General features: G+C 35.1%; 1 protein-coding gene across 3 annotated transcripts in view; it reads right to left on the bottom strand.

Annotated features, from left to right (window-relative positions):
• LOC145249497 (ras-specific guanine nucleotide-releasing factor 2-like) overlaps positions 1-26,971 on the bottom strand; it is a 1,106,705-nt gene that overhangs the window by 118,125 nt on the left and 961,609 nt on the right. For all 3 annotated transcript variants that reach the window (XM_080111105.1, XM_080111106.1, XM_080111107.1), the window contains exons 10-12: positions 17,982-18,127; positions 9,315-9,393; positions 2,158-2,369 (exon numbers count right to left, since the gene is read on the bottom strand). In XM_080111105.1, the coding sequence (XP_079967231.1) occupies positions 2,158-2,369; positions 9,315-9,393; positions 17,982-18,127 (437 nt within the window). The remainder of the gene's footprint in view (positions 1-2,157; positions 2,370-9,314; positions 9,394-17,981; positions 18,128-26,971) is intronic.

Genomic DNA, 26,971 nt, shown 5'->3' with positions numbered 1-26,971 from the left:
AGCATAGATACACCACTCTCCCTCGATACTAGCGCACAAGTACATGTATTCGGTGACTTCAATGTCCACCACAGTAATTGGCTTGGATTCTCTACTTACACAGACACAGCTGGTAACTTAACACATAGCTTTTCTATATCTCATTCCTTATCACAGACGCATTTCCCAGATAAGCAAGATCAACACGCCTCACTTCTAGATCTATTTCTGACCACAGTTCTCGATGATTGTGTAACAAATACCCACAGAATGTCAAAAGCATGTGGACCCAATCTCATCTCGGCTGTGCTATTAAAACAATGCTCCACCGAGGTTGCTCCAGTTGTCTACAAACTTTACAACAAATTACTTAAGGAATCTTGCTTTCCTGACTGCTAGAAAACTGCGTCTGTGGTACCAGTTTACAAGAATTCTGGCAAAAGAACTGACCCATTAAATTATCGCCCCATTAGAACCTCCCCACGCTTTTTGCCAAAATATTTGAGTCCATAATTAACTAAGCTCTAGTCCATCACCTTCCAGCTGCTAAACTTCTGACTGACCAACAATATGGATTTAAGCAAGTCAGTTCTACAGCAGATATCCTAACTGTAATCTCTGAATGTATATACCATACACTAGACAAAATAGGGGAGGGTAGAGCAGTACCCTAGATATATCTACAGTTTGTGACAGGGTATGGCATGATGGTCTTCTCTGGAAAATCAGATCATACGGTATCACTAGACAAATACTTAACATAATTAAATCCTTCTTAAATAAGAGAAGAATCCAGGTTGTTCTCAGGGGTCGTACATCTAAACAATATGATATAAATGCGAGTGTACCTCAGGGGTCGATCCTTGGAACTTTATTATTCCTAATATTCATAAATGACCTCCCTGATAAAATTGTCTCTGAGATGGGTATATTTGCTGATAACACCACGCTCTATAACAGGCATAAGGGGAAAACAAATGAATACATATCTAAGGAAATGGCAGAAACACTAGAGGGTGACCTCCAATCTGTAGTGGTATGGGAACAAAAATGGATGGTGACATTCAATGTTGCCAAGACTAAGCTTGTTTCCTTCAATAATTACAAGAAACCTTCTCAACCACTAATAGCTACAGTTAAAGATACATTACCTGCAAGAACTTTTTTAAAACTCCCCAGCTTAACGTTCACAGGGTACATGAGCTGGAACAGATACATTGAGAGCACTGCCAGGGCCGTTGTGAGGAAGGTGGGCTCTCTCTACTGTGCTAGAAAGTTACTTAAGCCTGAAAGTATCCTGTACCTCTACAAGGCTACCATTAATTCATGTATGGAGTATTGTTGTCACATTTGGGCTCATGCATCTGCTATTAGTCTCTCGCTCCTGGACAGGGTTCAAAAGAGAGTTGCCAACCTCATGAGTCCTGAACTGTCATCCAAGCTTCAACCTCTGTCCCAACGATGAAATGTTACATCCCTCTGCCTGTTCTACAAGTATTTTAATGGTGGTTCCTCTGAGGAACTTAAAGTATCCCCTTGATGTAAATACCCCCCGACAAACTCGACAAGCAGCAAAATCTCACCCCTACACAGTAGAGGTCTCTAGATGTAAGAAAGCTTTCTACTCTAATAGTTTCTTTCCCAGAACTGCTAGACTTTGGAACTTCCTTCCAGGTTCCTTTTTTCTCAACTGTACTGACATGCAGAAGTTCAAGTGTAATGTGAATAGACATCTTACTGCTCAACTCCCGACATAGTATCCCTGCAACTTATGACTTCGATAGTAGCCCCCTACATCAAAGTGGCACTGCGCCTTGTTTGGGGTGAAAATTGAATAAAAAAAAATTATAAATAATTAAGAAATGATATCCTCCTAACGTTTTGATAATTTTATTGAATTTATATATTTTTTCAAATCACTTTCAGCTAGATCCAAAAATACAAAACCTTGGAGTGTAGAGTTAACTCCCTTTACTCCTTGTCAAACATGGCAACTTTTACACCTGAAGAAGGTCGGAGGTTACATTGACTGAAACGCTGTGCAAATGAAACTCAAGATGAGAACAATCGTCCAATTAACACAAATGAAACAATCATAACTTATGTAAAAAAATTCAGGTCTTTAATTTCTATTTATGTTTAAAAAAAACAAAAGACACTGAAGATTATTATACGTACCTGACTGATCTCACTACACCAAGCGGCTTTCTCTTGTGGAGTGGCAGCAACGAGCGACAAAGTCGACGGAGGGCCACTTTTGGAATCTATGATAAGGCGGAATTCAAGTCCATGATGGTCAGATGCTCTATCTTTGCCTTCTGTCTGATTACCCAGAGTGTTCGGACCAAGGGTCTGACTCCCAAAGCTCCCTACAGAGTCCAGGGAATAAGCTGAAACAAAAAACAATAATTAGTTTGGTTGTTTGTTTTATGGCATATCAAACTTTAATCCAGTTATTTTGGAAATGTTATTTTGGAAATGACATTCATGTTGCATCCAGTTATTTTGTAGAAGTTTTTTATTCTTCAAACTCTTTGTATCTTCAATCGCTAGTTTGTAGTGTTTGGTTTGGTTGTTTTATAGTGGATTTTATCGTTTTTTTGTTCCCTGCTCTGCAAAACATGAATGAGTTTTGCAATGGGAAAGAAGGAAAAGGGTTACAGCATTAATGTTTGATGTATTTTAAGTTAGGAAACCAGTCAGGAGGTGGAGGAGATAGAAAGAAAAAGGGGAAATAGAAAGAAGGAAAAGTGGGAAAAGGTAGGTTCTTGTTTTTGTTTTTGTTTTTGGTTTTGCAGAACATAATTAAGTTTTGCAAAAGAAAGTAGAAAAACAAAGAGCATCAATGTTAGGTGTATTTCGTCTCAGGAAGTCAATATCTTCAGACAACCTGATCTGGTAAGCACATTGTTGGCCTAATGGATACCCTTTCAGATTATATACTTGTTTAAATCTATATTCTATGTCTATACCCCTATTGTCACGTTATTCAATAACATGAGACTTGATTGGTGTTCATTTTATTTGGTTTAACGTTCGTTTACACGCTGCTATGTGTTAGACGGCTTTTAGAAATTAACTTCCAATATCTTCAGACAGCCTGACCTGGTAGCACCAGATACAATAATTATCCCATTACGCAAATATGATCCGATATACAAATACAAAAACAGAACACATACCTGTGGATATTTGCTAAATTAAATGATGACGTTTTAACATACACCAAAATGCATGATTTTATATTTTTCATGAAAATCGCTCCAGACAATGCATGAAGCCATTTGATGTAAGGAGCTAAAAGGCATAAAAGATGATTATTACAAAGAATGGGGATGCCTATTAACTTCAATCGTGAAAGGATTAAGATTATAGTAAGAGGGAAACATTCAGCAGGAAGAGAGTTCGACAAGCTTGCAGCTGCTGGAAAGAAGTTACTGGAATAGAAAGCTTTGTTATAATGAGGTATCAAAACAGCAAATTGGTGAAGACCAATAGGTCAACAAACCAAATGAGCTGAGACAAAAGAAGCAAGGAATAGATCAGATGATTCCAAAGAGTATGTGCTATAATAGTATTTATAGAAAAGACTGAGACTAGCAACATTGTGTTAATAATTAGAAAAAAAATTATATACTGTCTATAACATTGCTGGTTAGCTAAAAAAAATTTAAAATGGTAATGTCCAAACTCGAAAAAGATTTTTTAAAAAATGCATTACTTTAAATATTATTTTTTGCACTTCATTATCATTTTCGAGCTCTTTAATTTTTTTTAGCTCTTTCAAATTTTTTGATTTTTTTTTTCTTTACATGGGGGTCACCACTTATCAAGGCCCAGGAGCCACTCGGGGATAAAGGTTATTGTGTGTACACTAATCAGTGGGATAGTATCGTAGTAATAGTTAGTATTGGGGATTTGATTGGTGTCATTACTTAAGGGGGCGGTTCATCAGGAATTTGTTTGTGTTGGACTTGAAGACATCCAAATTGAATTCGGGGGGGGGGGGAACAGGCAAGCGGCAGAGAGTTCCACAGCCGTGCAGTTCTAATTTTTGAGCTCTCCAACTTTTGGAGCCCTTCAATTTTTTTTTTTTAAATATTTCTCTTTCAATATTTTGAACTCTTTCGACAGTGTGAGCTCTTCCAGTTTTTACAAGCTCTTCAAATTTCGAGCTCTTCTAATTTTTTTTTTTTTAGCTAACCAGCAATGTAATAGCAAATCTATAAAAAGCTTGTTGCTATTTATTTTCCTCTGACGACAACAGTTTCGAACTCCATGGAATAAGGAAATAATGCATTGTATTTTGTATTCGTTGTTTTTGAACAATAAGTTTTGTAAATGTTAATTTGTACAATTTAATATATATATACACTTGTGCCCGATATTATTCATACCCCTCGGATCTTTGAGATTTCTATAAGAATATTGCTCAAACCAGAAGGTAGACAATATTAAAGGGATTTCAAACAATAAATCAAGCATAAGCATTTAATTTAAACTCAACAAATAAATAAATTATGCAAGTTTGAAACATTATACAAAGAAAAACAATAATGGCACTAGTTCAAAATTATTCATACCTCTCTTACTAATAGTCAATAGCATGCCCTTTATTCTTAATAACTGCCTGTAACCGTTTGGGATATTTATCAACAAGGTTTTTACAAGCATCAACACTGATTTTTGACCATTCTTCAATGCAGTAGTTCTCCAAATCCCTCAAATTTCTAGGTTTCCGCTTTTTAACCTCAGTTTTCAATATGTGCCAGAGGTTTTCGATAGGGTTCAGGTCGGGACTCTGGCTAGGCCATTTCAAAACATTAATTTGATTATCCTCAAACCATTTCTTGACTATTTTGGCAGTATGTTTTGGATCATTATCCTGTTGAAGGACCCAGTTTGGTCCTAAATGGAGCTTCTCCGCATCCTGTCTAATGTTTTTCTTGAGTATCTCCAAATATTGCTCCTTCTTCATGGTTCCATCTATCTTGACCAAACTACCTGGACCACTAGCCGAAAAGGAGCCCCAAAACATTAGGCTACCACCACCATGTTTCACCGTGGGTATGGTGTTCTTTGGGTTGTAAGCTTCTCCTTTCTTCCTTCAAACGTAAGAAGCATCCATATGGCCAAACAATTCAATTTTTGTTTCGTCAGTCCACAAAATACTTGAGAAAACGGACTCTGGAGAATTCACATGGGTCCTAGCAAACTTTAGACGTGCTGCAAGGTGTTTTCCGGTGTGCAATGGAGTCCTTCTTGGTCTTCTTCCTTTCAGACCATTTTCATGCAGAGTCCTTTGCAATGTTTGCCTTGATATTTTTATGCCAGAAGACTCCAGATTTTCTAAAATGTCCTTATTAGTGGTGGTTGGATTTGCATTAACACTTCTTACAATATTCCTGGTGGCTCTAGCAGACAGTTTCCTTTTTCTTCCTCTACCAATCAAGTTGTTTGTTGTGTGGTGGCTCTGGAATTTTTTGATGATGCTCTGTACTGTTGCTGTAGGGACCTCAAATTTCTTGAAAATTGACTTGTAACCTAAACCATCCTTATGTGAACTCACAATTTTAGTCCTAAGATCATTACTAAGCTCTTTTTTCTTCCCCATTCTAATAATTTTTATTCTTTTATTGGTTTTCAGTTGATATCATTTTAATTTCTGAAAAATGCAAAAAACGAAATGAAATTAATCAAAGGTTGTATAAAAGCATTCAAAATAAGAATCAAACAGAAAACAAACAGTCAGAAACTCGATTAATACTGAAAAAATAAGGGGGTATGATTATTTTTGAACATTGCAGATTTTATAAATAGCTGTATATTTCTTTTATTACAAGTATCCCGAGATTTTAAAATGACGAAAATGATCAGAAGAGGTTTATTAAGAATATGTATCAATATGGACGTAAACAATAAATTCTTACAAAAGTTACACCTAATAAACTCAATTTTCAAGGGGGGTATGAATAATATCGGGCACAACTGTATATATATATATATATATATATATATACACATATGACACATATATATATATATATATATATATATATATATATATATATATATATATATATATATATATTTGAGAAAATTCTAGTTTACAAAATTTCGGAAACTTAAATTTGGATATATAAATATTAATATCTGTATGACAATGCTAACCAGCATTGTCATATAAATATGCTCAATATTCAAGATAGAGCGTCGGTATATGAAGGAAATTAAAGTTTTGTGAATTAGAATTTATGGAATTTATTATTTGAAACAAGTATATATACTTGACTGATCGCAAGCATATATCTCTACAAAGCCACCATTTGCACATGAAGATAGTATTGTTGCTACATCTGGGCTAGTGCACCAACCTACAAATACTATTACGACATATGTTTCTCATAAATGTTTATTCCCTGCTTCCTTTGTTCCAGCTTGTTTGACTCATTGGTCTAGTGGTCTCCATCAATTCGTTGTTTTAATACCTCATTGTAATACAGCTTCCTATTCCAGTAGCTTCTTTCCAAGGACTGCAAGGTTGTGGAACTCTCTTCCTGCTCACTGTTTTCCTTCTACCTACAGCCTCGGTCATTTTAAGACTAAGGCCACTAAACATCGCCTGTCTTTGCGATAATCATCTTTCGTTCTTGTTAGTTCCTTACATCAAGTGGCTTCATGCCTTGTCTCGAGCGATTTCCATAAAAAAGAAAAATCTAATAAGATACCACACTGTATACCAAGCTCCAGCCTCTGTCCCATCGCCACAATGTTGCATCCATGTGTTTGTTTTACAAGTACTTCAGTGGAACGTATTCTGATGAACTCACTGCATTTGTGACCCCCTCCATGAAAATACCCCCTCCATGAAAATACCCCCTCCATGAAAATACCCCCGACAAACCCAACAAGTAGCAAAATCACACCCATTCGCGTTTGAGTTCACTTCCCAAGCCAATAGCTTTTTTTTTATTGGAACCAATTACCTTTGTAATTCCCCCTGCTCCCTGTTTTCCTAACTGTACCAAGATGCAGAAATTTAAATGTAATGTGAACAAGAATCTCACCATACAACACCCCACTTTGGATTTCCCCTATAAATTTGGTCCATGATTCACAGTACCCCTTTACATCTAAGTGACAGTGTGCTTGGGGTTAATTGAAGGAATACACACACGCACTCACACATGCATGGACTATTTTGCCACATTTGGGCTGGTGCATCCACCACTAATCTCTCCCTCTCAGAGAAGGTCTAAAAAATAGTCTCCAATCTAATAGATACCGCACTATAAGCCAGGCTCCAACCACTGCCCCATCACCAAGATAGTGCATCTTTATGTCTATTTCATAAGTAATCTAATGGAATGTGTTCTGATGAACTCATAACACTTGTGCCCCCTCGACATACATAAACCTGACAAACCCATCTTGCAGCAAAATCTCACCTCTTCACTGTCGAGGCCTCTAGATGCTGGAAAGCTGCAAACTCTAATGGTTTCTTCCCTTAGACTGCTAGACTTTGGAATTCCTTCCCTGTTTCCTGCTTCCCTGACTATACTAACATGCAACATGAACAGATATCTTGCTCATTTCCTCACATAGTCCTCAAGTAGACTGTCACTCTCTCCCTTTTGCAAGCGTCTGTCATGACTAACAATGCTATAGAAGTCAAAACTATGGCATCTTGAATCGACATATTGTTGAGTTTAAGGTTTTCCGTCTTATCTCTCTCTTTCCTAACATAAATTTTGGCTTGCCAAGCATCCCGATCCTGGGATAGTGCTGTCCATTGCTCACATTACACACTGAGATCCTTGAGATCTTGCTTTAGCACATCCTTGAATCTGAGATGCAGACGACCAACAGGCCGAATACCCTCTTCCAAAACACCATGTCATACATTGTGAGGTAGGCGTTCACATGACATTCGGTTTACATGGCCTGCCCACCGAAGTCTCATAAACTTAATCTCGAGGAAAGTGTACCCGAACCTGTCCATCTGAAGAGCTCTTTGTTCGGCATTCTGTCCTTCCATGATACACCTCTACGACATTTGGGAGGCTCACGCAGCATGTTTGGAAGAACAAGCATCTGACCATCAAGACGAGATTCCGTGTGTACGAAAGGTGTGTGCTTAGTGTTCTTTCCTGTGGGATTGCTGAGACATGGTCTGCATATCGTCCTCAAGAGTCCAGAGTTAGTGCCTTCCATACAAGATGTCTCCCCAAGTAGACATGGTCCCAAATAATATCTAAGTGGTAATATGCCTTGTTTGGGAGATCAACAAAAGTATAAAATAAAAAAATTTAAAATTAAAAAAAAATGACCAGCAGCAAAATCACACCCTTTCACTGTAAAGGTCATCAGATACTTTCTACTCTAATAGCTTCTTTCTTTGAACCATTTACCTTGGAAATTCTCTCCCTGCTCACCGTTTTCTTAATTGAATCAACATGCAGAAATTTAAATGTAATGTGAATAAGCACCTCGCCACACAACTCCCCACTTTGGATGCCCACTATTAATGTGGCCCCTAATTTACAGTAGCCCTTTACATCTTCATCTCACACCTCACACCTTTCCATTAACAAAGCTTCTTTCCTAGAACTGCCTACCTGTGGAACTCTGTTCCACTGGCCTGCTTTTTGGACTACAATATGGTCGTCTTCAAGTCCAATGTAAACAAGTTCTTATTAAGCCCCTCCCCTCCAAATAATCCATTTCTACCCCATTTACACCACTAACTATTAATACGCTGTAATCCCTGTGACCACCATACACTCATTAACCCTTATCCTCGAGTGGCGTTTGGATCTTGATAAGTGGTGATTCCCGTGTAAATAAAAAAATAAAAGGTCAGTGTGCCTTATTTGGGGTTAACTGAAGTAAAAAAAATAAACACACACATACATACATAGACATACGAGATGTTGTCGCATAAGTTTTATTAATGTTCTTCCTGGTTTATCCAAATTGGCTTTCATTTCTAGACAATCCTTTAGTCATAGTCAGAAAAATAAACAGCACAGAAGGTTGACACACCAGTTCTCATTAGATTCCCGAAGTTAAGCAATATTGAGCCTGGTCAGTACCAAATGGGTGACTATTTGGAAATACTAGGCGCTGCATATAGGAGAACGTCGACAGTTCTCTGCAAAAATTGCAAAAATATAATGTTGTTATCTCATCTAATCAGGAATTACAGGCGACTGGTGTTGCATTTGAAGTTGAGATTCCCTAGACACTTTCCACTTCGGGGGAAGCTGGTTAAACCAGCCTAGAGTTAATGTCGCTCACATAATAAGAAAGACTAAAACGTTTCAAATACTTACTGTCTTCATCAACTAAGAACACTTCTGAACTTGGATCCTCTATGAGGGTACAGTCAATCAGTGGTATTTTTCCATGCGCCTGCAATGAAACAGTAAAATATTTTAGAAATATGGAATATATATATATATATATATATATATATATATATATATATATATATATATGTTTTATCTTTTTATTACCGTTTTATCTGTTTGGTTACATATGTTTCGGATGTTGGACCATGTTTACGATTGAACAGCCTCCTCAGACCTTCAGATGTTGGACCATGTTTACGATCCAACAGCCTCATCAGACCTTACAGAAAGAAGTTTTCTGTAAGGTCTGAGGAGGCTGTTGGATCGTAAACATGGCCCAACATCCGAAACATATGTAACCAAACATATAAAACGGTAATAAAAAAATAAAAAAAACATATTGAGCACTCTCTTCAGGTTTTTACTAATTACCAGTTTTACCATATATATATATATTGCTAAATATACAGTTTCACTTTTTTCCATCATAGAATTGTAAATTTTCAGCAATTCCTATCACCTTTTTCAACTAAATATTAAATTATGAAAATAAGTAGAAAAATGTTATTATTTTAAAAACATGTGTAAAAATGTATGTTGCATTTGTTTGATAATTCGTCTCAACCGGTTTTGGTATTGTTCTTTTTTTCTTCTTGCTTTCGTTTATATATATAAATTCATTCGGTGCTGCCCGGGTTGGAAGTGACATATAGTTATAAAAAATGCTCAATATTCTAAGTGTAGCAGTCCAAACATAACTGGGCAACGTTATGTATGTTTGCTATATATATATATATATATATATATATAGATTAAGCACTTGACAAAGGATGCGTCCAAGGTAAATGTTTCCGTATGCTTCATTTCCTTTAAGGGGAATTTCTTTAAATAATGTTCTATTGTCAAAGTGTTTTATATTCAAGAAGTCTGAAGAAAGGCTGGTTATGTGAAAATTTTCAAACGCCATAATGCTTGAAATTGTCCAACCGATCTTGAAACAATTGTAACTTACAATGAAATATACTTTTTGTTCCAACCAATTCCTTTCTTAAAGTCTTGGTTTTGTTAATACAATACATATATATATATATATATATATATATATATATATATATATATATATATATATATATATATATATATATATATATACACACACACACAGTGTAACTGGTATATAAGAAAAACAAGAGATTTTCTCTGGTCCCAAATTAGAGCCTGTCTTAATGTACAGCGTAACCCGGATATAAGAACCCCGGATATAAGAGATCGGGAAGGATCAGAGAATAATCTCTTATATCTGGGTTAAATTGTATATATATATATATATATATATATATATATATATATATAATTATTTTCCACAGCCAAACCAACGTCGCAGCCCAAAAGAGCCAAGAAAGCCCAAAAACCGGAAGTCCAAGACTCGAGTTTCGCCCTCATTTGGGCTGATCAGTTAGACACATCTGCACTCAGGATTTTAAACCTGGACTTCTTGCATGCTAGGCGAGCACTCTACAAACTGAGCAAACATGCCACACACACACAAGAATGTCTATTATGGAGAGTAGATGATACAGTGGATGTGTTAAATTGTATATATATATATATATATATATATATATATATATATATATATATATATATATATATATATATATATTTATTATACTAGCAGGGAAACATTGCCCTGGGTTGAATGATGATCAACAAATGATTAAACCTTCCATATTTTACTGTCATCGACATCGGTGAAATCGACCATTTTTTAATCAAATCGATTAATTGCTGTTCTAATCAGAGACCCATCGTGGTACACCAGGAGGATTTAGTCCATAATATATTGTAGTCTACATTTTTATATAATAGCAAGATTTAAAGCTTAAAATACAAAAGTCAAGTATCATGGTTCACTTGTACTCTAAACAGAAACATTAATTTCGAACGTGCCCCTGTCATATAAAAGAACCTACTGTTGATTGTATATACCTGGCATTACTGGTTGCACGGTGACAATGGCTTGAATTTAAGTTTAAAATGAAAATTGTGTTTTAAACAGAAACATTCATTTTGAACACCCCTGTCATATCAAACAAACTACTGTTGATTTTATATGTTAAGCCTTTGTGCTTGTGTGGTAATAAAACTTTTCAAATGCACTAATGATGTTAGGCTGTATAAGGTGTTAACTTTAGTCAAAATCGCTTGTTATTTCTTTTATTGGACTTTTTCGATTATCAATACTTATTGAAGACATTTCAATACAAAACCTATCTAAGAACACTATCAAGAACATAAAGTAAATTTGTGTGAAATTAAAAAAATAGGTCAAACTGTTTAGGAGTCCATAGGGATCGAACTCACACACACACACAAAGTTCCTTTTATATAATAGTAGATCATTATATATATATATATATATATATATATATATATATATATATATATATATATATACATGCGAAACTCGTTGTTTGTTTACGACCATGCGATTTGAGCACTATAAAAGTGGTGGCGGGTGTCTATTTAAATAGACATTCCGACAAGTTATTTACGGGCGTCAATTCCATGGTCGAGTGAGAGAACTGCCGACTGTCAACACGACGGTTCTAGGTTCAATCTTTGGCTTGGGACAGATGCTAGTCTAGCAGCACTGATAAGTTGTGATACAACGAAACAGGACTGTATGTCGATGACTACAAATATATATATATATATATATATATATATATATATACAGACAAATGGAAATGGTAAAAATAGCACCAGTAAAAATGACAAAAGTGAATAAATTGGTAAAAATGGCACTTTGACAACGGAAATTAGGACCGTTGGAGAAGCACAGGTTAAGCGCCCATTCCTTTAGTTTAACCCCTCCCCCCAAAAAAAAAAAATTAAATAAATATTTTCATAGACATTTACACCGGTAGGAGTAGGGGCTAGGCTCTCTTTTTTTAAATACAAACTAATCAAGGTCAACAATGCTTTCTGCTAGTTTGAGCGATTCTTTTTGCAAGCCAATGTATAAAGTTTTTGTGGAGGAAGAGATAAGGAATATAACACATAATTGCTTGCATATCCACTATCTTTCTGTCATCATAATTTATAACCCTAACTAATCCTTACTATTCTGCATAAGTACTCAGAGCTTTAATAATAACTAATTTTTTTTTCACAAAAAAAAAGTTGTAATTGTGGATTTGGACAAAACATAAAAAACAAAAACAAAACAAAAGCATCGATAATTTCATAAATATTGGCAAACCACAATTGTTAACAGCAAAGTTAACAGCAAACGGTGTTTGTATCAGATTCTGTCCCTGATATTAAACTTCATCAGTAATATAACTTCCGGTGCGAGTTTCAATTTCCCAAGTTTATTTATTTATTAAATCGTAAAGAATAGTTAACAAAGAACTACCCTCTGTACGTTCTGCAGATTATTTAATAAGCCATCCTTAACTTAGAGACTCGATAATGACTTAAAATAAAAATAAAACAAAGTACTGGAATAAATGGTACCATATCAATTATTGGGTGCATTTCTACCAGTAATTTGTTTTATTTTTTATTTTTAAGTCATTATCGAAACTCCAAATATCGTGTCAACGATTTTTTCTTGTTCTCACGTAACTCTCTATATTTGTAATTTGTAAATCAATTTTGCTAATTTTCTGAAGTATAACGTTTTTTTGGTTCTCGTGTAGGAGACCTCTTCCTGCATTACTTTCGCTTTTTCTCACTCACATGCTCCTATTCCGAATTCGTAGCAGCGGGTAGCCATCAGTGGATTTTTCCCCTTTATTTTTTACCAAAACCGTCACTTTTTTTGTCATGTTTAACATATTTCAAACTGATATAGATTATTGCATAATTTATGTTCTTTGTTTTTGCCCAGAAAACTTGTAAGTTTTACCAGCTGCTAAGAGGCCCCTCATTAATATTGAACTCAAAACTGTGTAGTTCAATTTGGAGGGATTTTTCTTAACGGAGAATTTTTTTTTTTTAAATAATAACGTCATTATTTAAGCATGTTTCCTTACTATTCTGCATAAGTACTCAGAGCTTTAATAATAACTAATTTTTCTTTCACAAAAAAAGTTATAATTGCGAATCTGGACAAAACATTGTAGAGGACTAGGATATATATATCCTAATCCCGTTACAAAAGAAAATAATGAAACGAATGGAATGAAGGAAATAAAAACTAAATTGCTGGATAAGATAAACGTGTCGTTTATTTACTGTTGAAAGAATGAATGTTTTAGATATAACACGCGTTCATGTCCGCGTTCGGGTGTAACCATCGTTTGTTGCAGGACTTGTAGTATAGAAGGAAACGGAAATGTGTGTACATCTCACGTTCGGGTCACTATCGTTTGTTCGCGCGTGGGAAGAGAAGTGAGTAATGTAGTGGAAATGGGAATGATAGTCCAGCGTGTAGACAAAGACAAAGATAGAGGGTTGACATCAGTAAAGCTGTGCGCCATGTTAGCAGTCAGCTACGCGGAGGTGTTCTCCGGCACAAGTTGTATATAGAGAAAGAGAAAGAGTGAGAATGTCAAATTAGTTCATGGAAAGAGAAAGCATATAAGGTGTACGTACTGTCTGTTAACTTTTTGCCCCACATACAGTAGGAAAATAATTTGATGGCTTTTCTTGAGTTTCAATTATAAATCGCTTTTCTATTTAACCATCTTTTGACCTGTGGTGTTGAATATATCTAACACTGCTGGCCAAGAAATGACTGATAAAACTAGATAGTTGTTTACAATTAAAACACAAGAAGACCCATATTTTTTTTCAACTGGTTTCTACCTACCTGTTGCCGACCGAGAAATCTGAACATATATGTTTATCTAAACTTCTGTAATTGTATAAATAAATAGTACACTCTCATTATCAAATAATCGAGCACTCTATTAGATTTCTTTCTAACCAACGAAACCATGAATTATATATATATATATATATATATATATATATATATATATATATATATATATGATGATTGCGTCCGTGTGTACGTAGGTGACTTTCTAATCCAGCTTTAGTCCTACATGAAAGTTCACAGATGTCACATAAAAAATTTTCTTTATTGTAAAAGTGATTAGATTCCATGAACAAAGCTTTTTTTCTTAGAAGTGCACGCCTGTGGAACTCTCTGCCGTTTGCCTAGTTCCACTTGACTACAACCTGGATGCCTTCAAGTCCGACATAAACAAATTCCTGATGAACCTCCCCCTTAAGTAAGACACTTTATCAAATCTCCAATAATAACGATTATGACGGAGAACAGAATAAAAACTATAAATACTATTCCATTGATTACTGTACACGCAATAACCCTTATCCCTGAGTGGCTTCCGGGCCTTGATAAGTGGTGACTACCTTGTAAAAAAAAAAAAGAAAAGAAAAAAAGATGATCGCATGATAATATTGTGACTCCTCAAATGCCGTGTCAGGCCACTTTTAGATTTGCAGATTAGATCACACATAGCGTTGCCAGATATGCTGTAGAAGCCTCCTCATAAGACTGTCGTTCCTGTTTTTGATTGTGTGATTTCATATATATATATATATACACACACACACATATAGTGGACTTTCTATTATTTAACACGTACGTGCTCGACAAGCGTCTCCTACTGTATCAAACCCCTAGACATCTCAAGGAAGACTTGCCAAGCCTTACCATTGCCATGGCCACACGCACACACACACACACACACACACACACACACACACACAACCAACCAACCAAAACTGCATTCTCTAATGAAGACTCTGTTATGAATCAAAATATCAAATTTGATTTAAATAAATATGAGTAAATATTCTGAACTTGTTTGATCGTTAAATTTGGAATTTGGTATTCTAATATTAAAAGTGCTTATTATAAACGATGGACTTTCTATTATAAATATATATATATATATATATATATATATATATATATATATATTACTAATTACTACTTCTGATGAGTTAGGGGCCAAATAGACTCATTGATTGATATAATAATTAAATGAATGATTTTGCGCTACGAAACAGTTACTGTCAAGAATTTTGAATGTCAACTGAATTATACAAAATAAATTTGGAATATAAACGTTTGTCATTTATTTGTTATATGCTCTGTAATTACATTGAGCTTCTTAAATTAAGGATTTGTATATTTAAAAATGGAAATATGATTGAAAAGATCATATTTCCACGGAAATATATATATATACACACACACACACACGTTTTTGGGTGGAGCATTTTCATTAAATGATATTGCCAACTAACTTATTGTAATACAGAACTCTTTTCATGAAAACAAACAAATGGAGCACTTTTTTAACAAGTGTAACTCAACGTTTGTATAAAGACATTGGAGATGTGATTTACGAGCGTTGATCCAATGGCTTAGAGATAGAACTGCCGACTATCAACAAAATGGTTGTAGGTTCGATTCCTGGTTTGGGATTGAGTGCTAATATAACCACATCAAATGACTAATATATATATATATATATATATATATATACATATATATATATATATATATATATATATATATATATATATATTTATTTATTTACCAGTGGTGAAAAAAAACGGACTAGAGTGCTCAATGTGTAGTCAGAGCACTATATAGGAACTTTATTACTGTGAGTCCAGAATGAGTTTACAAATTGTTTCAGCTAGAGGAAGATCCTCAAAGAGAGGAGATAGTTGGATATCTCCTCTCTTTGAGGATCTTCCTCTAGCTGAAACAATTTGTAAACTCATTCTGGACTCACAGTAATAAATTTCCTATATATATATATATATATATATATATATATATATATATATATATAATTGCGTTGACACACCGGTTCTTGTTAGATCACCAAAGTTAAGCAACATTAAACCTGGTTAGTACCAGATGGGTGACAATTTGGAAATTCTAGGCGCTGGATGTGCTCTCTGCTTATCTCGGCATTTGTTTCCAGTCGTCCTGTACACACACTCCACTTGCCACTGGTATTTAACAATCTCAACTCAGGAGAGGTGTGGTTGGAGATTGCACACCTCATGCCACAAAATTTTCATGCGCAGACACACCTTCGTGGGTATCCATAGTCTGTCAAAGACTAAAGGAGCCTTTATATATATATATATATATATATATATATATATATATATATATATATATATATATAAGAGGATCAAAGAAATATTAAAGGATTCTTTAAATAGAGACTTCTTGAGGAAACAAAAAGCCCAACAAATAAGACAGATCTTAGGTATGTGAGGAAAAATATCAACAATACAAAGATATACGTGCATATAAATTTATTTATCATTTCCATAAGGAAGATACATCGATTGGAGTAGGGTTAGTAAATCCTCTTTATACTTAGACATTTCGAAGCCTAATGCTTCTCATCAGAAGAGGAGAGAGGGAAATAGGTCACAAATAGGGAAATGCGACATCTAGCAATATATATCATTCTATTATCAATATTTTCCTCATATATATATATATATATATATATATATATATATATATATATATATATTAAAAAATATTCCTTGTTAACGATAAGTTTTTGAGATTTGGTGCTCAAAGATAAGATTAACATAGAATTATATTACACATCTATGAATCTACTTACGGACTATAAAAGAAACCACTTTGGGACCGCTTTGCTATAGAGGTTCACCTGCCATACTTACTCCAATACGCTAGTTTAATCTTGGTGTCTTCCCTGCCCTCCTCCTCCTTTTGTGCTGATAAGGAGACAGTACCCAAAAATATTTTATTAAATAAATGGATATCGTTTCTGAAACGATCGTACACTTACTATGATTTTGTTTTGTTTTTCTTTTTGAAGCTGATTTATAATTTCTCGATTATTGATCTCTTATATATATATATATATATATATATATATATATATAGTAATTTATAAAATATATATGGCGATTAAGCTACACTGAATATTCGGCATTTCATCCACTCTAGGATTCGTCAGGCTTATGTGCGAATTCTGTGGTTGTTTCTCGTTTTTATATGGTCCTCTTCTGTTGAGGATTTTAGTTAGCCAATCAGCTTTCTAATATCCACCGCACCCCTTCCTATCAGCCAATGGGCATGCATTTTATCGAACAAAGGATCTGTTTTAGGATTAGGTTAGTGGTTTAAGGCTATATATATATATATATATATATACCAATGCGCGTGTGTGTGTGTGTGTGTGCGCATATATATTTTCAAGTTGCCCAGTCATAAAGTATGCTTACATGTAATATTTAAATTATAATTGCAGAATTCGTATTTATTATTATAGAGCCATGTCTATATTGTCCTACCGGTTGGGAAATTTGAACCCAGCTACAAAGCCATCATTAACTGAGTGTCTGGGTTTGCCCATCTAAGCATAGTGGCATGTCCCAGCTTGCTTATAAACTAACTTTCTAGGTGTCTAATTCTAGCTCAATTGGTCAAGCATCTGAGTACTTGCTGATTAATTTAATAGATGGCGATAATGAATAAGAATAGGTGCATCTAGTAATGAGAAGAACATGCGCTTCAAGATGACTTTAGAAAATTATTGTAAAGTGTCGACCTTTTTTTTTTTTTTTTTCATCCGTTGTCTTTTTATTACTTACCTTGGCCAGATGCAATCTCCCATTGGATGCCCGAGTTGTGAGCAACATGTGATTTGAGAACAGGAAAACTTGGCGTACCACTTCGCGTTTGGACGAAAGGCCAAGAAGATTCTTCGGCTTATCTGGCAGCAACTGGAGTAAGAGTCCTAGCAAGTAAACAGAAAATAATGTTAAGAAAAACATACAGAAATTTCCGATGAGTTCAAACATAAAGAATCAGAAGTATTTCTCCAAATGAACGACAATCACCTCCCCTTATAATTTTAACTGGTATTCTGCAGTTGGTATTTTTTACGACCAAACCCAGCGTAGTATAAAAAACTCCAACCTCCCTATGTTAAGAAATATTTCGAAATAAACATCCCCAACCTCCAAAAATATGCTACATACAATAAAAAAATGAGGTGGGGTGATTCTCGTTCAGGTCTGCTAAAATTAGAAACATAATTAATGATTGGGATTAAAAGGGGAAATACTGAGTATACATAACACCAAAAGATGGAGGAAGTGAGGAAGCATGGCTGTGGAAATCTTTTTACCCGAATATGATGTCCAGTATGTTAAAAATCTACCATTTGTTGTAAAAATCTAATGGATAAACATCTGAAGAAGTTGGTGGGGACAGGATATTTTTACGGAAACATAAATTGTAAAATTGCCAACTCATTAATGAAACAGCTGTAATGGCAAAATCCAGGAAATAAACGAAGGTTATAAAAAAGAAAAACGTGAGTCTTTGAATTTTCAACAAAATTTTGCACTATATATATATATATATATATATATATATATATATATATATATATATATATGAAAAATATAGAATAAACGGAAAAACTGTTTTAAAATGCACTTAGATGCAAATAAAAAAGAATTTTCTTTCTTTCTTTTCTTTTAAGTTGAAATATTAATTAATTTCAGGTTTAAAATCTCTCGTCAGAGAAAGAGTGTTCAATTTTGTTGGTCTTTGTGTTTTCTCTCTTTTTTTTCCATGGAAATAAATCCATCCATGTGTTGTGATATCAAGGCCGCACTAGCTGTTAATGCACTTAGAACATTTTAGTTTTATTTTTTATTAAGTCGGAAAGGCGCGTGCTAGCTAAATATGAAGTTGATTTTATATATATACTAGCGGGGGTACCCGGCGTGGCCCGAGTGTTTGTTTCCGGGACGGGGGTGGATGGAGTTTTAAAAAATGTTATGGTAGGTAAGTAGGAAGGATCAAACCCGGAGTCATGAGTAAAAGTAGGAAAATAAAGTGTGAAAAAAAACAAAAAAAAAACATCTGCAACGTTAACAGTTCTGCCACCAAGAAAAGTCCATTCCAGTTGTTTAGGAAAAAAAAAAAAAAAAACGACTACAGTAGGTCGGCGCGAACGTGAAAATATAATGTGAATTGTCCAGCATGCTAACCACAACGCCACAGAGCACTGCAGCTTAGTTTAGTGATTTTAAATAACTTCACATGAAAGAACTACGAAGCCAAACCGGTGTTCTCTTCTCAACTGTTCCTTGTGAACGATCCCCAAACGGTATTAAGTGGTGGCAGGGGGAGGAGGAATTTATTAGAGAGAAAATATTTTACCACTTCCATTGATCTTAACCGATTTTGGCCGTGACTTCTCAGCAGAAAAAGTATAGAAATCTAAGATTATCGAGGAATTTGAGAAATAATAAGCCTATAACACACCTCAGATATTGTTCTGCCGTTTGTGCATATTATATTTGCATGAAATATCTTGATTTTTAATCCTATTAAGGTCAAAATCAGACGGGAAAAAATGAGTTCATTTTATTTATATAGAGAAGAGATATAAGGTCAGAAAAACATTGGTACTGTCGGTTTCAAGCCTAACATAAACAGAAACATAACAAAGGATAAACAGAAAAAAAATGGCTGACGAGAGCCTAACATTATTTACCATTAACTGCCACCCCCCTTATGTTAGGTTGGAAACCGGCGGTACTAATGTTTTTTTCTGACCTTCTGTGCAGTTTTAAATAAATAAATATTATTGAAAATTTTTCTTTATAATCGAGCACTTTGCTGGAATTCTTCCCCCAAAACAGTGAACAAATATATATATATATATATATATATATATATATATATATATATATATATATATATATATATATATATATATATAAGGTTATCTTGTCGTATTTTCAAAGGCAGACTCAAATAGCATTTAGATTGATATGTCAAATTCCTAGTTCGGAAAAAGTACTTGATAAAACTCATTTGTAAGTTAAACTCTTTTGGAGGTTGAAGGTTCAATCTTCAGGGCAGGTGATACTCAAAATACAATTGCAAACTACTTAAGACTTCTATCCAGTCATGGCTGATGGAACGAGAGCATGCTACCTCCGTTGATTAAATAAAGGATTCCATTCGAAATTCCATGCAGATTTCTGAGTTTGACAGAAAGATTCTCGAGTTCAACAAGATAGACCTGAAGAAAGTCGGAGGTTACATCGGCTGAAACGATGTGAAAGTAACGATCAAGATGAGGAAAAAAAAAATCTCTATCTCGTTCTACTATTATATAAAAGGAACTGTGTGTGTGTGTGTGTGTGAGAGAGAGAGAGAGAGAGAGAGAGAGAGAGAGAGAGAGAGAGAGAGAGAGAGGGGGGCATAACAACGGCTGGGCCGATTTTTGTGAAATTTTACACAAATGTACTTTATGTATCTGGTAGTGTTCTTAGATCGGTTTTGTATCGGGGTGCTACTAAACCGTGATATTCCTACCCTCATTTTCTGTTCCTACCTCAATATGGATGATTCAAAAAAAGAAAAGAAAAAAAAACAATAACTAAACGAGAGAAAAAAAGAAAAATTCCAAATAATGCAATATTTCCCTTCCAAGTTGATTCGACCATTTTCACTTATAAAACATTAACCTTAAAAACGTGGAGAAACATATCTAAACACGCATATTCTCGCGAGATGTTGTTACGAGAGTTTTATTCACTTATAAAACATTAACCTTAAAAACGTGGAGAAACATATCTAAACACGCATATTCTCGCGAGATGCTGTTACGAGAGTTTTATTCCGGAGTTGTGCACAGTGATGAAACAGCAACACAACATCTCCTTCAACATGGTCTCCTTTTTTTTTTTTTTTACATGAGGGTCACCACTTATCAAGGCCCGAAGGCCACTCAGGGATAAGGGTTATTGCGTGTACAGTAATCAATGAGATAGTATCGTAGTAATCATTTGTATTGGGGGTTTTGATAGAGTGTCTTACTTAAGGGGGCGGTTTGTCAGGAGTTTGTTTATGTTGGACTTGAAGACGTCCAAGTTGTAGTCAGGTGGGAAACAGGCAAGCGGCAGAGAGTTCCACTGGTGTGCAGTTCTAAGAAAGAAGCTTTGCTCATGGAATCTACGTTTGGATTTAGGCACAGATAAAGAGTGGAGAGCCATCCTCCTGATTATTTGAGTTCGTTTTATGGATTTTTCAGCATGTTTTATAAAATGGAATAAAATAGTCGTATTATTTGAATTCATCAGACTACTGTTCTCATCTTGAATGTGATTTTCACAACGTTTCGGTCGATGTAACCTCTGACCTTCTTCAGATTTATCTTGTCGAACTTGGAAATGTTTCTATCGAACTCGGAAATTTGGACGGAATTTCAAATGGAACCCTTTATTTACTTCACGGGGGTAGCATGCTCTTGTTCCATCAGCCATGACCGGATAAATGTCCTAAGTAATTCGCAATCATATTTTTCAGTCGTCCACACTGAGGATTGAACCTTCAACCTTCAGGAGAATATCACTTTTTACAATTGATTCTTCCAAGTACTCTAACCACTGCGCCACAGGTGTTTGCGTGCTTATATCGACTCAAGATGAGAACAGTAGCGGATGAATCCAAATAATACGAATAACCAATCCTCATCTCAAAAATTCGGAAACGTCAAAATAAAATAGTGTCAAGAAATGTTTTTTCTATCCTCCTTTGGTAAGAATCATCTTAGACGCGAAAAATAGGCTAGGAATCACACTATTACACACAGACCTTGAGCTTTATATATAGAAAAAATATTTATTAATGTCACTGACATGCCATAAAACTTAGCAACCATTCCACATGTTCAGTGATAAAAATCTTCTTCAAACTTAAGCTTGACAAAACAAAGAAACTCTATTTTTTAATAAATGAAATTTCTTGCATTGACTGAACTCATATCCCTGAATTCTCCTGTAAAATATTCACGGCAAGAACCCGTCTAGCTACAACCACAGCAAAGAACTTTTCTTTTTCTCTCTCTGTACCAAAAAAAAACAAAACAAAGAACTTCCATGAACAAAGTTTATTTCCTAAAAAGTCACACTTTTAGAACAAGATAGCACGGATCTGTTTCCCAACCGTCCACATACGTCTTCAAGTCTAATGCAAACAAATGCCTGATGAGCCGTCCTCTTGTAAATTAATCTTTTGCCTATGTCATTCATTGTTTCTGATCATTTTTGTGGTGGCAATCATCATCCACTGACGATCTCTTTAACCCTTATCCTTGAGTGGCCTTTGTGCCTTGATAAGTGGTGATGCATTAGTTGAAAAAGTGATAATAAAATTCTAGATACATATTCATATTGTTACAATTGACCAAACAATAAAGAGCTAGATTGTTTAGTTTTTAAACAGTTCCTTCGAGTCAAGATCAAAGTGTAGTATCTGTTCTTCAGATGCTGCACTTCAATTTCTTGTTCTCTGTCAGTGGAGGAGAAATCCTTCACGGCTGAGACAATTTTTTATTTTTGTTCCTTTTCTCCACATTAAAAAAATTGTGAGCCAATAATAAAGATTCAGTTTAACGTCGATTTTACATGCATGTGTTGGACAGCTTTAAGAAATGTCCTTCCAAAGTAACTTATCTCTGACCAGGTCTTTATATATCCTTCATTGCCACAGGTCAATTTTTATTACTTTTCCCCATGTTGACTTGGTTTTCATCTGTGGCCTCCCCTGTGAACATCCATTGTATGACTCTCTGCTGGTTGGTAATGACAGGAATTCCATCCACCCCGAAGTCTTGTAATTACACTAACACCTGTTTCATCCAGTGTTCCAATGCTATCACCAAGGTAACAAAACTTTTCAACAACCTCTCAATATCAAATCAAATTAAATTCATTGGCAAAAGTGACACAACTGTAAATGGCCGTTTAAAAGATGTAACAGCGTTTAAACGTTTTGTCTAAAGTGACTTTGATCCTGATTATGATAGACATCATCACTAAACTTGGTAGGTTGTTCCACTAAGCAGAATCAAAGACAGAGGATGCTGTTTTTCCTATAACGAGACAAAAGCAACTAAAATACTTTTCTTATTTTTCTTTCTTTTTTTTTTTTTTTTAAATTACATTTTCACCCCAAACAAGGCACATTGCCACTTTGGTGTAGGGGGCTACTATCAGGGGCAGCAACTACTGGGGCACTATGTTGGGATTTGGGCAGCAAGATGTCGGTTCACGTTGCACTTGAACTTCTGCATGTCAGTACAGTTAGGGAAGCAGGAACCTGGAATGGAATTCCAGAGTCTAGCGGTTCTGGGCAAGAAACTACTGGAGTAGAAAGATCTTTTACATCTAGAGATGTGGGGGTGGGATTTAGCTGCCTGTCGGGTTTGTCGAGGGGGTCTATGTACATTTTCACCCAAAATAAGGCACAGTGCCACTTTGATGTATGGGGCTACTATCAGGGACACAGGTTGCAGGGAAACTATGTAGGGAATTGAGCAGCAAGATGTTTGTTTACATTACATTTGAACTTATGCATGTTAGCCCAGTTGGGAAAGTAGGGACCCAGAAGCGAGTTCCAAAGTCTAGCAGTTCTGGAGAAGAAACTATTGGAGTAGAAAGCTTTCTTACATTTTGGGATTTCTACTGTGTTGGGGTGGGATTTTGCTGTTTATCGGGTTTTTCGGAGGTATTTACGTTGAGGGGGTACAAGGGCTTGTAGTTCGTTGGAGCATCCACCATTAGAATACTTGTAAAACAGACAGAAGGACGCAACTTTACATCGATGGGGCAGAGGTTGAAGTTTAGATGACAGTTCAGGACCTATCAGGTTGGCGACTTTTTTTTTTTTTTTTTACACAGTCATCACCACTTATCAAGGCCCGGAAGCCACTCAGGGATAAGGGTTATTGCAAGTACATTACGTTAGTGTGGAGATTTGATGAAGTGTTTACTTAAGGGGGCGGTTCATTAGGAATTTGTTAATGTTGGACTTGAAGACATCCAAGTTGTAGTTAGGTGGGAAGCAGGCAGACGGAACAGAGTTCCACAGGCGTGCAGTTCTAAGAAAGAAGCTTTGTTCATGGAATCCACGTTTTGATTTAGAACCCTGTCCAGGAGTGAGAGACTTGTAGCAGATGCTCCAACCCAAATGTGACAACAATACTCCATACATGGGCGAATGGTGGCCTTGTAGAGATACTGGATACTATCAGGCGTAAGTACCTTTCTAGCACGGTAGAGAGAGCCCACCTTCTTTACAGCAGCCTTGGCCATGCTCTCGATGTATCTGTTCCAACTCATGTTCCCCATGAACGTTAAGCTGAGGAGTTTAAAAGAAGTACTTCCAGTTAATGCATCTTTAGCCAAAGCTATTGGTGGTTGAGAAGGTTTCTTATAATTAAAGGAAACGAGCTTAGTCTTGGCAGTATTGAACGTTACCATCCATTTTAGACCCCGCTTAGAACTGAAAGACTTGTAGCACAACGAATATAATACTAAGTAAAATTCAGTTCTAAGTGACACTCTTCTAGAGGTTGAAGGTTCAATCCTCAGTGTAGACAATACTAAGAATACAATTGTGAACTACTTAAGACTTCTACTCGGCCATGGCTGATGGGACAAGAGCATGCTAGCCCTGTGGATTGAATAAAAGATTGCGTTTGAATTTCCGTGCAGATTCCCCAATTCAGCAGAAAGATTCCTGAGTTCAACAAGAAACTCCTAAAGAAGGTCAAAGGTTACATCAAGCGAAACATTGTACAAATTACACTCAAGATGAGAACAGTAGTCCGAATAATCCAAATTATCAATCCTCATCTAAAAAATCTAGAAAAATGTTAGGAAGTTTAATATCTATACGAAATCTATAACTGAACATTCTATTTAAACCTCAGGGCATATTGTTCTCATTCTGTCAGCCATGACCGGGTAGACGCATTACTTAATTATTATGTTATTCTAAGTTAGTACACTGTTGCTTAGAACCTGTGACTTAATTGATAAAGGTGTTGATTGATGTTGATGTTATGAGTGACAGTCTTCTGGAGGTCGAAGGTTCAATCCTTACCGCAGGCAATAATAGGTCAGGCTAACATAAAAAAATGATTAATTAACACTTCTACACATTCAATGCTTATGGAGTAAGAAGAATCTATTTTGTGAATTAAATAAAGTGATCATATCTAAATTCTGTATAGGTTCTTTTATTGGAAATGAAGTTTCCCACGTTCGATAAAAAGGTCTGAGTTTACATCGGCCGAAATATTGGAAAATAACAAGCAAGATGAAAATAGTATAACTGTTGTGGTGTTAGTATTTGAATAAATATTCAAATACTAACACGACAACAGTTACCCTCCCTACATAATATCCCTGCAACTTTTGTCATTGATAGTAGCCCCCTACATGAAAGTGGCAGTGATCTATGTTTGAGGTGAAGGAAAACACAGTAACAGTTAAATAAATATGTTTTAACGAAAATACATGAAAGAGATGATTGAGCTATATCTTGGCTCACTGTTGGACTAATCAGTGACGACCATACTCTTTGCGTTTCCATCTCTGACTGACTTGGTAAAACGGTCCTTGTTACCCGGAAGTGACGTCATGGAATAGTTCATTATTCCAGGTATTAGGGGTGCGTCCCCAACAATAATCCGAATAATACAAACTAGCGGCACCTGTGGAAATTCCACAGCGAAGGCTTTCATCTATGATATATTGATGCTGGCATTCTGTGGATGTTCAGTGTAAATGGAGAGGCCCTGATATTATTGTAGCTTTTTTGTTAAAACTGCAAAAGTATTTATCTAAGCTAGAAGGGATGCCTCGTGTAGTCCAGTTGTAAAATATGTTTTAATATGATATTTTAATCCATGCAGATTTTGTATATATTATTATAGAGTTAATGTTCTATTGATTTTATATACATATATATATATATATTGATTTTATATATATATATATATATATATATATATATATATATATATATATATATATATATATATATATATATATATATATATATATATATATTATTAAATTGTGATTTCAAAAATAAAAAACATATATCCATATGACTTGGGTGCATCAGCTTGAACTATAATCTTGGTGCATCAGCTAAAATCGAAATTATTTATACAAAAATTAGATGACTTGATTGCCATCAGCTATAATCGAAACCGGAACCAAAACTTATAAGTATAGTTATTTATTACAAGAAATGGAAGGTCATAACTATCAAACAACTGTCACTTGAAAGAAAAAAGATGTAAGCGTGACAGAAAATAACACACATGCTATCGTATTAATATATAGATTATAAATCCTCACTTTTAAAAAATTCCGAAACATAAGAATCTGTTTCTGAATTTTTTACATGAGAACAACTGTTCTCATCTTGAGTGCAAGTCGCACAACGTTTCTGCCGATGTAACTTTCGATCTTCTTTAGGTGTATCTCATTGAACTCGAAAATATGTACAGAAATTCAAATGGAACCTTTATTTAATCCTTGTCACTCTTGTTTTCTTATTTTGTCCTTTAGTCCTCACATTCCATAAGCAATATCTCTGATAAAAGGGGGAAGAATTGCTGCTTTTCGATTCATCTAATACTTATTGTTAGTTTTTGTTTCTTTTTTTAGCTCCTTAGATCAAGTGGCTTCATGTCTTGTCTGGAGTGATTTCTATAAAAAAAAAAAAAAAAAATGACGCTAGCATGGTCTAG

The sequence above is a fragment of the Euprymna scolopes genome, chromosome 28 (assembly GCF_053919585.1).
Source record: "Euprymna scolopes isolate OS-2025 chromosome 28, ASM5391958v1, whole genome shotgun sequence".
In the NCBI taxonomy this organism is placed as follows: Eukaryota; Metazoa; Mollusca; class Cephalopoda; order Sepiida; family Sepiolidae; genus Euprymna; species Euprymna scolopes.
This window is presented reverse-complemented; position numbering and strand designations above follow the sequence as displayed.